Here is a 15,423-nt window from a genome sequence, read left to right as displayed (position 1 = left end):
TCATCATGTGAGCCAACTACTTATAATTAATCATTTTATACATATGCATATATATAGTCTTCCTATTCATTATGTTTCTCTGGAGAACCCTGATTAATGCAGATACTGATACCAGAGTGGTTCTAGAGAAACCACTGTTTCTTATTTTTTTATTTTTAAAAAATAAAAATTGTTTTTTATTTTTAATATTTTCTTATTTTTAATATTTTCTTTTTTATTATTGATTTTAGAGAGAGAGGAAGAGAGAGCGAGAAAGAAACATTGATGAGAGACCACTGACTGGCTGCCTCCTGCATGCCCTCCACTGGGGATCGGGCCCACAACCTGGGCATGTGCCCTGACCAGGAATGGAACCAGATGCCTCTTGGTGTGTGGGTCAATGCTCCACCAGTGAGCCACACCAGCTGGGCAAGAAACAGGTTTTAAGGCTAAGTTTTCTGAACTGGTTCCTGTGTTTATGAAATTGGCCCTCTTACTTGATAATATTTAAAGATATTAATAACTCTATTTTCAATAGTAAAAAAAAGTACAGTCCACAGCATGAAATGACAAGAGAGACTCACAAAATATCAGCACTGGTTATTCCTAATCAACTACTTACAGGAATCAAGATTTTGAGTAACTGTGTATATGACACTTACAAGCATTTTTGTCAAACTAACAAATATGAGACTGAGTGGTTACTCCTAATAATTTCACTGGACAAAGTGGAGGAAAAAAAAGAACGAGCTTGTAAATCTGAATTCCCAGCCCAAGTAAGACATAAATGACCTGAAAACTATGAGTGCATTGAAGGAGCCCTCGTTTCCTGCAGTAGCAGGGCTGAAATCTCTGAAAATCAAGCCCAGAATCCCATCCTGCAACTGGAGAGATTACCGCACTAGTGGAACCCCCACCTCCTGTTAAAGTGAGGCAGTGACTGGGAAAGAGTGAGATCCTGAAGGCTGGGATGGAGATGTGTGCAAAGACCATGATGAAGCTGGGGACACTGAGTCCCTAAATTCTGATCAGTCTTCTCTGTCAGTGGAAGCAGCCTCCTACCCTCAAGGAGTCCTTTCCACTCCCCAGATAAGGGATTAGTGACGCACTGCCTGAGGGAACTGTAATAGCCTGCTTTAAGGAAGTTGCCTGGAAAGACAATGTTGATTCTCCTCAGGACTCACCTTTCTTTCTACATCTATGACTAGACTCAAGTATCAACAGATCTCTAAAGGTGAGGTACAAAGTGTAACCCATGAGGAAGTATGCTACATACCACAAGAACTACTTGAGTTTTCTAATGTATGCAGACAGAAATTCAGGGAATATGTATGGGAATGGATATTAAGAGTGTGAAATAATGGAGGAAGGAAAATAAAGTTAAATCAGACCAAATTTATTGATATGGGCTTACTAAGAAGAGATTCTGCATTTAATGTTGTAGGTCAGGGATTCAGAAAGAGCTGTAACAGCTTGATAATTAATTGCCTTAAAAAAATGGACCAAAAGAGCCCTGATCGGTGTGGCTCAGTTGGTTGGGCATCATCCCATGCACCAAAAAGTTCCTGGTTCAACTCACCATCAGGGAACATGCCTGGGTAGCGGGCTTGATCCTTGGTAGGAGGCGTGCAGGAGGCAGCTGATCGATGTTCTGCTCTCATATCAATGCTTCTCTCTCTTCTGCTCTCTCTCTAAATTAATAAAAATCTACTTTTTTTAATGAACTAAAAGTCCATTGTGAGTTGAAAATGCTAGCCTTGTCTTGGTTTCAGTAACAGAAACAATTTAAAGGCTTGGAGATTGGAATGTTAGAGTGGATTTCCCAATTAAGACCTTACTCACTCCGAAGATCCAGAAGACACACCTTTCACCATGACAGTGAAAAATAAATTTGTGAGGGAAGCCCCAGAATCTCTGTGATCACTATTGTCTGTAGATGAGACTTTACAGTGGGAACTATGGTCACTCAATGAGAAAAATGAAACACAATGAGAGTATTTGGATCCTGGGGTAACAGGGAACAAGTGGCAGCCCCCAACTGTCAGAACCAGTGTGGGCATGTCACAATGAGAACAGAGTCAAAGCAACAATCAGAATAGTCTGACTCTCACAGACCACCTATAATATTGGATATTTGATCATGAAACTCCTAAAAGTGAAATTGATAGAAAACCTACAATAAACGTGTACAAGATTTGTATAAGCAGAAAAGTTCTTGGTCAAAAGAACAAAAGTCTAACCTGAATAAAAAAAATAAAAAAAAACTGAGTCATGAGCTCTCAATCAATTCCCAGACTTGAGCCATATTACAGACACAGAACCCTTTGAAGGAGAAGATGGGTCCCCTTCAGACACGAACTGGTGTATAAAGCATGTCTGGCCACTTCTCCTTCCAAGAAAACTTATGAGAGGACAACCTGGTGTACTGCTCGAAATTCCGTCCCCTGGGAGAAGTTTCCTTCACCACTGTCCTTCGGGGACATTCCCGAAAGGGGCTGAAGCGCTGCCACCATCCACTTTATTTTCAAAGAATACAGACTTCCAGTTACAAGATGAATAAGTTCTGGGCATCTAATATTTAGCATGGTGATTACAGTCAACAATACTGTATCATATACTTGAAAGCTGCTAAGAGGACAAATTCGAATGTTCTCCCCACACACACAAAAAAATGTTATTTATGTGAAATGATGGATATGTTAACAAACCATTTTGTGGTAATCATTTCACAATATATACATGTATCAAATCTTCATATTGTACATCTTAAATTTAAACGTTATATGTCAATTATATCTCAATAATGCTGCGGGGGAAGGCCAACAAGGGAGAAGCAATGATGAAAGATACAAGAAAAGAACTGCAGGCACATTTTCTGGGATTCTGGGTTCCAAACTTCTTCACTTGATTCTGTGTTTTGAATCAATAAATTTCCCATTATGTTTTAATTCAGTCTTAGCTGAGTTTTTGTGAGACTTAAATATTACTGACTATAATTCATAGAGTAAATTTTCATAAATTCAAAAAAGTCATAAGTATACAGCTTCAGAAATACAAAAGTATATTCACTAGCACAGAGAATTCAGGAGTATATCTAAAGAAAAAGTCAATGTCACCAGTATTTGCTCCAGGAATATAAGGACAATTTAAAGTTAGATTTCTTTTGTTTTTGTTTTATGTTTTTTTGGTACGTGCCCCTAGCAGGAACCAAATCCAGGACTCTCTGGTCCGCAGGCCTACGCTCCAACCGCTGAGCCAAACTGGCCAGGGTGACTTCTTTTGTTTTTATTACTGAAAGTATTACAGCTGCCCCCCCCCCATTTTCCCCCATTGACCCCCTCCTCCCCTGCTCCCACCCCTCTCCTGCTTTCCCCAAGCTAATGTCTGTCTCAAAGAATTCTTATAGTTTCTGTCCTACTCTTAATTACCTTTCTCTAATTATATATTACAAACAAGAAAAGGAATTGACCTAGTTCACCTTCTCATGTGTAACCACTGGTATTAAATCAGAGGCTGGTTAACTCTTGGCTCATCTCTGATCCAACCAGCTGTGGTTAGGATAGCAGGGAGCATGAGCAGGACAAACACTATGAGATTTCTAGTACAGAGAAGCACATGGATGCACACACGCACACGTGCGCGCACACACACACACACAACCCTGGAAATCACCTTGGTGTCCCAATAATGGCAGACTGACTAATATATTATAGCACATTGACAGAGGAGGGAAATATGCATAGTGTATGGCAACATAGAAACCACAGGTTATAATATAAGAAAGAAATCTGGATAGCAGAATTATAATTAGTATTAATTTTGTTATTGGTGGCTTCATATTTTCCCAATCTCTGTAATAAACATACATTTCTTTTCTAATCAGACAAAAAACATCACTCACTTTGCATAATGATTTTAAAAATGTAGCAAACATTTTAATTACCTTTCCAACGTCACATCTTGTGCCTTCATTCACCATCCCAGGATCTGGAACATCTGACCCTAGCTGGAAATCCACACCCCAACATTTGGTGCCTCCACTGGGAGTCTGAATAATAGCAGGCACAATTCCAAATACTGGCACAACTCCAAATACATTCTCACATTGAAGCTTTCCACACAAAGCATTTCTATAAAGATAGAAAAATAATGCAAACATAAAATGTATCAGTGTGGACACAACAGAAAGTTATATATATGTATATAGACAGAGAGTGTACTGCTATTCAGCTGAAGGAATCTCAATAGAAAAAGTGTATGAGAGCAACAGAGATCAAAGCAACTCTCTTTAAAAATAGCAGAGAAGAGGTGAGATAAATGGATGCTTAGATGCAAATTAGCAGGGTACCAGGTAGTGCTGATGCTCCTTTCTTCACAACTAATTCCTGCTTCACTATCTGTCCAGGGCTCAAAAGTATAATTAATAAAGTTTCTTATAAATATAACTTTATAAATTTTATTACCCAGATAATAATAGAACCACATAAAAATTCAATTGTATCTTCTTAAAGAATTATGGTGAGAAGAAACTTAGATTCTGTAATGTAAAATAACTAAGAAAGGATGTCACCCTTCTTGGCTTGGCTCTTGGTTACTTACTTAAAATCTCAATCTATAACTCATCAATATACCAAGGCTGTGTGAGTTAAGTGCCCTTCCTGAATCTTTCATAGCACACTAGGTAACCCTAACCTCAACTCTTATGATGCTGTACTAAAATTTCCTATTTAATTGATTATTTTCTGATCCAAGGACCTATGCTATACCTGAATCTTTTCTATAATATCATTGCCAAGTCATTATGGGATATTGTTTTCCAATTTATCTAACCACCTCCTAAAATTCACATTCTACCTATCATAACATTCTTTTACTTCTTGAGTTAAAATCTATCTCCCTATAACTTTTCCTCTTTGGTCCCAGATCTTTCACATGAGACCACCTAGGTAATGTCTTTTCCTTCTTCCACATGGAGCTGTTTTAGGACACTTATCATGAATCTCCTAAATACTTACTTCCCCAGAGCAATAGTCTACAATCATTTCTCATGCAACTAGGAAGCTCCCCCCTAAATGTGTCCAGAGTGTCTCACTGCCTCGTAAAGCAGTGCTCAGAGTGGAGCATGACATTTCAGTTGCAGCTTGACAAGCAAAGAACAAAATGGGCTCTCATTTCTTTTATTCTACTGTTACTTCTATTAAGACCAAGATTATAGGAGCTTTTATGGTAAGTAACTACATCAATATGTAACTACATTACATTCTTGATGCCCTTGAACTTATCACTAGTTAAACCCCTATTTATTCTGCATATGCTATTAAGTCTCTTCCTTCTATCCTGCACTCAAAAGTTAGTTATTTTGTCCAAACTTTAACCTATCCTAAGTCACCATTTGTTCACTAGGTAACTGGAGAAAAGTGCTTGAATTTTCTAAGCTTCAGTTTTTTCATCTAAAAAAACAAGAGATAAGTAATAATGCCTATCCTGCATACTTGGTTGAAATTAGATGTGAAAACCTCTAAAGCAAAGCATAGCATAAAGCAGATCTCAGTTAACACCTATTGGAGCCTTCCAAATTTCTGTTGCTATGACATACTCAGTGTTTTATTTGTAGTCTTGGTGGCACACTAAAGAGTAAAAAGAAAATACAGTTGACCCTTGAACAGCACGGGTTTGAATCACACCAGTCCACTTATGCGTTGATTTTTTTCAATGAATATTATAAATTTATTTTATTTTCTTTATGATTTTCTTAGTAAAATATTCTTTCTCTAGCTTACTTTATTGTAAGAATACTTATATGTAATATACATTACATACAAAATATGTTAATCGACTGCTTATGTCACAAGTATGGCTTCCGGTCAACAGTAGGCTATTAGTAGTTAAATTCTGGGCAAGTCAAAAGTTATACACAAAGATTTGACTATGTGGGGGCTCAGAGCCCCAAACCCCCATGTTGTTCAAGAATCAACTGTACTCATAATATACAAAAAAACTGTTACATATCAATGAATAAAAGGATAGCCACTTCAACAGAAAAATTAGAAAAGACTCATGAAAATGGTAAAGTTGCAAAATAAGAAATGGAAAGAGACTACAAAGCTAAGGGCTGTTCATCATTATATTAATAAAAAGACATTGTGTTGCGAGTCTCAACAGAATAACTGCTTCTGGCAAGGATCATCAGTGAATGCTGAAACCATCGAGTGAAATGTTGATATTCACATGGTACAACATCATCACTCCACATATTACCTGATAGCTGCAATGGGGAAAAGGTAACTTTACAAGATCTAGTCATCGCCACTTAGTAACAATGATAAAGAAACAATCCAGAATTATGTGTCTTCTTGGTATAGTGCACCACTTAGGAAGTAGTGATCCCCAAAATGTTTCACCTGAACCTAATTAAGACCTTAGATTTCACTTCTGATTTATTTAAAAAAAAAAAAAAAAATCAGGGGGTAGAGACACAACATTGAGAAGAAACTATCAAACAGATCCAGAACATGGGACATTCTAGAAGACCACTGGCCCAGCCATTTCCTCAGGTCACTATCATTGAAAAGAAAGAAAAAAGAAAGTGAAGAAGAAGAGTTTAGGTTAAAAGTGACTTAAGTGACATGACTAATAAATGCAATGTGTGATCCTTAACTGAGTCCTGATATGGGGGGTGGGAAGTGGGGAGAAACAGCTATAAAAGACAATTTAAGGACAATTAGAAAAATTTTATTATTGACCTGACACTACATGATACTAGAAATCTGTTAATGTTGTTAGGTGTGATAATGGTATTGTCAATAGCCTTTTATGTTAGGAATGAGGTATCCAAATATATGCATTACTTTCAAATGGTTCAGCAAACTCAACACACAAAAATATGATGAAGTACTGAGTGTTTTAATCTAGGAACATGGATGTTCATCACACTATTCTTTCTATGCCTCTGTATAACTGAAGATGACACCATCTACGTACTGAAAGAAGGCAGCTCTTTCAGTGAAACAGAACACAATGATGTCTGCAGCGGGTTGAACTGGGTTGGGAAGCAAGATTATATTTTTGCATTAAAAAAACTCTGGAAATACACTCAAGAAACTAAAAGAAATAGGTATAGGAAGAGAGAATGGGAACAGGGATAAAGAGTATAGGAGTGGGAGTCACATTTTCTCTATATCCTTTTAAACATTTTTAATCAACAATAAAACATAATTATTTACAAATTCATGTAAAACAAAATGAAATACCTATCTGGTATAAGAAATTGTGAAAGTATTTTTTAAGATAACATTCTGGCATTGGTGAGGGGGCAGTGGAAACAAGTTAAGCATTTTGAAGGTCAATTGGGAAGTATCTATAGTCTTAAAACTATCCTCCATATTCTTTGACTGAGAAAAATCTATAGCGATATTCAGAGAAACAAACAAATGCCTAAACCATAATTAATATAGCCTTATTTAAAATAGTAAATTACTGGGAAAAAACATACATTTCTAACATAAAGAAATCGTTAAAAGAAGTTGGGTACATCCTACAAATGTTCTTAATATAGTAGAAAGGGCCCAGTCAGTGTGGTTCAGTGGACTGAGCATTGTCCCATGGACTGAGAGGTCCTAGTTCGATTCCTGGTCAGGGCACACATGCCCGGGGTTGCAGGCTCAATCCCCAGTAGGGGGTGTGCCGGAGGTAGCCGGTTAATATTTCTCTCTCATTGATGTTTCTGTCTCTCTCTCCCTTCCTCTCACTCTAAAAAACACAATAAAACATATTTTAAATATATATAGTGGAAAGGGAATACATCAATTTATAAAATAGTATTAATTATACTGTACAATTTTGTTTATATGTGCATATGTGAGTGTCTGAATATACATATGTGCATATATGTATGATGCAAATATATGTTTATGAATATATATACACAAGAGAAAGAAATTCAACAAAAAACTTAATGTATCTCTGGATGGTAGGATTGTATGTGATCACTTTCTTTATACTTTTCTAGATTTTACACGTTATCTATGATGAAGATGATTGTCAAGATAGTGATGATGGACTTCCGGTCAAGATGGCGGGTAGGTAAACGCGGTATTGCGTCCTCCCACAACCACATCAAAGTTACAACTAAACTACAGGACAACCATCATTCAAAACCACCTGAAATCAAGTTGAATGAAAGATCTACAACTACGGAATTAAAGCAGCAGCCACATGCAGACTGGTAGGAGGGGAGGAGGCACGAGGTGCGAGGGGCGGCGGCTGCAGCGGCAGCAGCGCCTCGACTGGCTGGTCCCTCACCCAAGTGTGGCGGATAAAAATCAAGAGGATACCTTGGCTGGGAAGGTCTTTCCTGAGGACTGAGGGGTCCCCGTCCCACACCAGGTGCCCCACTCCGGGTTCCAGCGCCAGTAAGAAAATCCCCATCACTTCTGGCTGGAAAAACCACCGGAAACTGAGGCTCAGGGAAGCTGAAGCGGCTGGAGCCCCAGGCAGCTCCTTAAAGGGCCCGCGCACGGACTTATCGGACTCTCTCCCTCTAAGCTCGGAGGGGAGGCAGCTCGAGGGGCACCAGAGACATACAGGGAAGAACTGAGCTGTTTGGCACTGGAGCGAGGGCTGGAGAGGGGGCTTTCTTGGGGACAAACGTGCTGTCAGAGGCCTTTGTTCCTTTGGTGAGCCCTTCCCTGGGGCGGCAGATAGTCTCCATATCTGGGACTCCAGCAACCTGGCTCACACTGGTAGCCCCGCCCTGGTAACTCCCTGAGGCCCCGCCCCACCCAACTTTCAAGCCCACCCAAGCTGTTGCCACTTGTTTAACCATAGGATTGGCAGGTCTTGGATCCTGCTTCAGGTTTTTCCTAAATTCTTTCAAACGAGCAGCATCTGGTCTCAGCGAGCCCCATACCCCTCATTAAGTAATACACTGAAATAAACACAGGGAGGCAGCCAAAATGAGGAGACAAACAGGTCCCAAATGAAAGAACAGAATAAAACCCCAATAAAAGAACTAAGCGAAATGGAGATAAGCAACCTAACAGATACTGAGTTCAAAATACTGCTTATAAGGATGCTCAATGAACTTAGTGAGAACCTCAGTGAACTTAGGGAAGGCCTCAAGAGCATAAAAAAGGACCAGTCAGAAATCATGGATACACAGTTAGAATTGAAGGAGGCATTAACTGAAATAAAGAATAATTCACACAGCTTCAATAATAGAGTACGTAAATCCAAGGAGCAAACCATCGATTTGGAATATAAGGAAGCAAAAAATGCCCAATCAGAACAGCAAAAAGAAAAAAGAATCAAAAAAATGAGGAGAGTGTAAGGAGCCTCTGGGACAACTTCAAGCGTGCCAACATTCGCATCTTGGGGGTGCCAGAAGGAGAACAGCGAGAACAAGAAATCGAAAGCCTGTTTGAAACAATAATGGCAGAAAACTTTCCTAACTTGGTGAAGGAAACAGACATACAAGTCCAGGAAGCACAGAGAGTCCCAAACAAGATGAACCCTAAGAGGCCCACACCAAGACACATCATCATCAAAATGAAAAAGGTTCAAGACAAAGAGAGAATCTTAAAAGCAGCAAGAAAAAGGCAGCTAGTTACCTACAAGAGAGTTCTCATTAGGCTGTCAGCTGATTTCTCAAAAGAAACTTTGCAGGCCAGAAGGAAGTGGCAAGAAATATTCAGAGTGATGAAAAGCAAGAACCTACAACCAAGATTACTCTATCCTGCAAAGCTGTCATTTAGAATCGATGGACATATAAAAACTTTCCCAGACAAGAAAAAGTTAAAGGAGTTCATCACCACCAAACCGTTATTATATGAAATGATGAAGGGTCTTTTTGAAGAAAAAGATATAAAATGTATGAACAAACAAAATGGCAATGAATACATATCTATCAACAATGGAATCTACAAACAAAATGAACAGGTAGAACAGAAACATTCTCATAGATACAGAGAACATTTTGTTGGTTGCCAGTTGGGAGGGGGGTTGGGGGAATGGGTGAAAAAGGTGAAGAGATTAAGAACTACAAATTCATTGCTAGACTGACAAACCTCAAAGGGAAAGGGGTTGGGGTGGGGAGAAATAAACCAAAGAACTTATATGGATAACCAATGGACACAGACAATAGTGTGGGAAAAGGTGGGAGGGGGGCGGGAGTGGGGAGGAGGGGGGCGGGAGTGGGGAGGAGCGGGTCAATGGGGGAAAAATGTGGAACATCTGTAATACATTTTACATCCAACAATAAAGATTAAAAAAAAAAAAAAAAAAGATAGTGATGATGATGATGATAAATCCTACAATGAACTCTTCCTAACACTAACATTCATCAATGTATTCAGTCTTTGAAACAACACTTAGAAATAGGTGCTATTATTAGTCCTGTTTTATAGAAGAGAAAAAAGAGGTATACAACTAAAAAAAACTTGTCCAAAGCCTCAGAGATCATCAGTGGTTGAAACAGGATTCAAATGCAAAGATTCTTCAAATGTTTATTCCTAATGACTATATTACATTATCCTTATTATATATGCTTATAAAACTATTATAAAATGTTTTTCAAATCAGCTATCCAGTAATGTATAAATCTCATAAGTATAATTTCTATTTTTTCGTCAGGGTATTCATAAAAATACAGAAGCAGAACCAGGTTAAAGAGAAGGATAAGGAAACTAGAAAACTCTCCCTAAATCTACATTAATCCACTTATCCCAAGGTTTTAGCTCAGTTCACTGAACCAATTATACTAATTCTCCACCCATTACTAGTTTGAACAAAATATATTTCCATGGTAACTATACTATAAACTTATTAAGAATAATAGCTTAGCCCTAGCTGGTGTGGCTCAGTAGTTAGAGTGCCGGCCCATAGACCAAAGGGTCGTGGGTTCAATTTCCAATCAAGGGCATGTACCTGGGTTGCAGGTTTGATCCCAGGCCCTGATTGGGGCACAAGTAAGAAGCAACTTATCAATGTCTCTCTCTCACATCGATGTTTCTCTTTCTCCTTCTCTCTCCCTTCCTTCTACGCTCTCTAAAAAGCAATGGAAAAAATATCCTCGGTTAGGATTAACAAAAAAAAAAGAAAAATATTTAAGTTCCCCAGAAAAACAGTGCTATATAAATGCAAGAGAACTTATATCTATAACTACTTTTGCGACTATACAAGATATAGTCAAAGTAGTTGTGTTCATAACCCCTTTTGAAATACTTTCTTGTTTTTAACTGCCCTCAATCTACTTAGTTTTATCTAATCTCAAGAAAGGTATTAAGAAAAGCTATAAGAGGGACATCTGAGGAAGTCTTCCTTGGAGATGTCATACTTGAACTGAGATCTGGAGGGGAGAGAAAAGCACACCAGAAGGAATAGCACAATGAGACCTGGTGGCAGAAGGTAGGCTGGTACAGCTGGAGCATTTTACTGCATTTAATGGCTGGGTAGAGAAAGATGAGCTTGCAAATAAACACATTAAAGAAGCATCCAGAAACATAAAAAATACTAGAACATTCTACACAAAAGCCAAGGAAAAAGGTTTCTTCAAGAAGGAGAAAATGCTCAACATAGTTGAATGCCACTGAAAGGTCAAGAAGACCTAAAATGTCTGTTGGATTTAGTGACATGGAGGCCATTGTTACTTCTTCGCAGTAAGCATTGTTTCATTACTGCTGATTAGCTCAACTGACTGAGTAGGAGGTGGAGTAAGAAGAAGAGATTCACAGCATTAGAGAAATAGTCCCTCCAGTAAGATGACAATATGTGTATGTATAGTATACAGCAACAAAGAAAGGGAAGAAATACATTGAAATTGGTGAACTATTATATGGTTTGTGGTTATGGATGACTTTTTTTCTTATTTATAATTTTTAATATTGTTAATTTTTATACAAGTAAATGTTACTGTAGAGCATAGATAAGCAAAGTAAGATTCTACAAAGCATTGGATTTTAGACAGGCAATGTCAAACGGGATGACTTATTTTACCAGTTCTACTCAGAGTCTCTCTGAAAACTCGTGTTGCAAAATGTAAGTCTGAAAAGTTAGGTATTTAAGGGAGAGAAAGTCGGCAGTCACAAGGCATTATCCAGGATACCAGGAATGACTGGTCTTATACTCTTTCATATTTCTTCATAACTTTGCTGTCACTTACCCAGTGGCACACTTCTTATATTCATTGCCAGAGAAACCACAATTGCCAAATCTGTCACCTTTAGAATTCACATCAATGAAACAATCTCTTGGGGCAGCCTTGGCTTCTGTAACATTAAAAATAAAAATAAAAAAATGTTATGGCAATTTAGTTCAGAAATAAAAGTATTCCCTATGACAGTCCATGCACCTGGATGAACTGCATCAATACCTTTAAAAAAGTTTCAGGCCTTACAGATAAAACATTTTTGTCCCACATTTTATACTTAATAACCAACTGTAAAAATAAAGTTTGGATTGTACTTAAAAGTTAGCCTAAACTCAAACACTTAGGCCCTAAAGAGGTGTCATTAAACAAGATGAAACTGTACACAAATTAAAACCATACACAGTACGGGTAGCATTTTCAGCACACTCATTCTCTCTGCTCTCAAACATGTATCTATTGAACTTCTGGTTAAATCAGGTGGGGAGGGGTTGAGAAAAGTACTGCCAGCTATTTTTTTTTTTTTTAATCATATGTGGATGCTTCCTTTAGGTAATCCTAGTGTTTGGATAGACTGACAAACAGCTATGACAGCTAGTGAAGTAGCAATCCATGCTTGCTTTCTTCCATTTTATATATGTCTCACTTAATGTTCAATTTTTTCCATTTATTTATACATTCCTAAAAATATTTTATTTAAAAATATGTAAATCAAAATGCTAGTACTTTCTATTTAATACAGAAAATTCATTTGCCTATCTTGCACATCTAATACTATGTTGTTTAGTTAAAAGAGAATGTCTATGGGTGAAAGGACTTAAAGCAAAAAAGAGGCAAAGGATCAAGTAATACAAAAAATGAATGCAGAAGTCTTGCACGGGATAAATGCCACATGGCAATACTTTCGCAAAGCTCTTATACATAGTGGAAATAGCTATTAAAATTTCAGATAATCTCCAAAGAAAAATATTACTGTTCTTCCTTTAGTCCTAGACTTTTTTGCAGGCCTCTGTAACATCTTTGCTAAAAAATAATATTTATGTCATTAAGATGCCTATCTGTAATTACTTTTTTAGTCTGGAATTACCTACCAATCCTGAAAAATCTATATATCAGAAATTTACAGATCTCTACCCCTCCTGTCCCCATAGCATGACTAACATAAATAAGCCTCATTTAATTCTTTTTTTTTTTTTTTTTTTTTTTTTTTTTTTTTTTTTTTTTTTTTTAATCCTCACCCGAGGAATTTTTTCGATATTTTGTTCAGATAGAGTGGGAGGGAGAGAGAGAGAGAAACATCGACGTGAAAGCGACACATCGAGTGGTTGCCATCCACACGACCCAACCAGGGCCGGGGACAAACTGCAACCAAGGTACGTGCCCTTAGCGGGAACCGAACCCGGGTCTCTCCGGACCGCAGGCCGACGCTCTAACCGCTGAGCCAAACCGGCCAGGGCCCTCATTTAATTCTTAAACAGTCTTCTGTCCTCCTGCTTATCTTACCTACCATAAGTTAAGGAGTACAACAGAAACTAAAGACAGCAGAAGTCTGGTCAAAATCAATAACTCCTGATTTGAAGAAATAAATCCAGCATTTTTGTCAAATACTCAATGAGTGTATGAAATTGGCTAATTGCTCCTGATATCACCAGACAAGGTTGGGGCTGGGGGGAGCTTGGGCATTCGAATTCCCAGCTCAAACACTGCATAAATAACCTGAAAGCCATGTGTAACCTGAAAAATACCCTACCTCCTGCAATGATAGAGCTGAGACTGATAAAAATCAAACCCAGAATCTCATTCTCCAACTGGATAAATTACAATCCAAGATGAACTCCCAGCCTTATAGGGTGTCTATTATTGAGGGCAGTGATTGTGAAAGAGTGAGATCCTGAAAGCCGAAACAGAGATGTGTAGGAAGACCTGATGAAGCTGGGGACATTGAGTCCCTAAATTCTCATGAGTCTTCTTTGTCAGGGAAGCAGCCTCTCCACCCCCATCTAAGGGGATTACGCGTGCACTGCCTGAGGAAATTATAGTGGCATTCCTGAGGAAGTTGCCATGCAAGACAATGATGAGTGGTCTCAGGACTCACCACTACCACCCTTCTTTGCTTCTAGACCTCTAACTAGACTCAAGTCTGAGCAGGCCCCTAAAAGTGAAACAATAAATGTGACCCATAAGAGGGTGTGCTTGGCTCAAACTACTAAGATTTTCAAGTTTACATACAGAGAAATCAGGAGAATATGTGGAAAAGTGAATATTAAAAATGAGGGATAATGGAAAAAGAAACAATGTTGAATCCGGTCAAATTTATTGACATGAGCAGAAAGTCTGTATTTAATGTTGTACATGGGGAGTTAGGTCTGTAAATGTTTGTGTGGTTGGTTGGCTGAAATATGGGTCAAAGGGTGGCCCATAGTGAGCAAGTTGGAAATGCTGGACCTGCCTTGGTTTAATATAGAAAAGAGATCCATGAACTTACAGAGATTGTAATGCTAGAGTAAATTGTCCATTTAAAACCTACTCATCCACTCTGAGCACATCCAGAAGACACACCTTTCATCATGATGTAAAATAAATTTGTGGGAGATCCCAGCATACCTAAAGAGCTCTGTGATAACTCTTCCTTGTAGGCCACTTTACATTGGAAACTACAGTAGCTGAATTTGGAAACCTAAATGCAATGGAAGTAATTGGACCTCCAGTGGCAGGGGCCCAGTGCAAAGGCATGTAACTGCAAAGGCAAGGTGGACATGTTTACCATAATAGAGAGTAAAGTCTGACTCGCACAGACTTGTAGCATGATGTTCCAAGAATTAAAAAAATGGAAAACCTACTAATAAATTCTTACTAGATCAGTAGAAACAGAAAAGTTCTAGGTCTAGTGAACAAAAGTCTAACTTGAATCAAAAGAACTAAGTCATGAGCCCTCAATTTATTCCCAAACTTGAGTCATATTACAGATCCAGAATCCCTTAAATGAAGGAGAGGACCCTAATACAATACCAAAAGTGTGTACTGTTCATCTTTCTCCCATCCTACCCAACAGGACTTTTACAAGGATAACTGTGCACTGTGGAAAAGGAAATAACAAGACCTTTCCTGTACTACCAGACACTGGCTCTGAACTGACACTAATTCCAGGAGACCCAGCATCATTGTTGTCTACCAGTCAGGGAAGGGCCCTATGGGGGTAGGTGATCGATGGAGTTTTACCTCAGGTTTGTCTCACAGTGGGCTCAATGGGTCCCCAAACCCATCCTGTGGTTATCTCCCTCGTTCCAGAATGGATAATTGGA

At 38.4% G+C, this 15,423-nt stretch overlaps 1 protein-coding gene across 1 annotated transcript in view; it reads right to left on the bottom strand.

The window, feature by feature from the left end:
• The window catches only part of ADAM9 (ADAM metallopeptidase domain 9), a 131,277-nt gene that overhangs the window by 31,321 nt on the left and 84,533 nt on the right, over nt 1-15,423 (bottom strand). Inside the window, exons 15-16 of the mRNA XM_036250160.1 lie at nt 12,137-12,242; nt 3,923-4,109 (exon numbers count right to left, since the gene is read on the bottom strand). Coding sequence (XP_036106053.1) covers nt 3,923-4,109; nt 12,137-12,242 — 293 coding nt within the window. The remainder of the gene's footprint in view (nt 1-3,922; nt 4,110-12,136; nt 12,243-15,423) is intronic.

Source organism: Molossus molossus, unplaced genomic scaffold (assembly GCF_014108415.1).
Source record: "Molossus molossus isolate mMolMol1 unplaced genomic scaffold, mMolMol1.p scaffold_m16_p_9, whole genome shotgun sequence".
NCBI classification, from domain to species: domain Eukaryota; kingdom Metazoa; phylum Chordata; class Mammalia; order Chiroptera; family Molossidae; genus Molossus; species Molossus molossus.
This window is presented reverse-complemented; position numbering and strand designations above follow the sequence as displayed.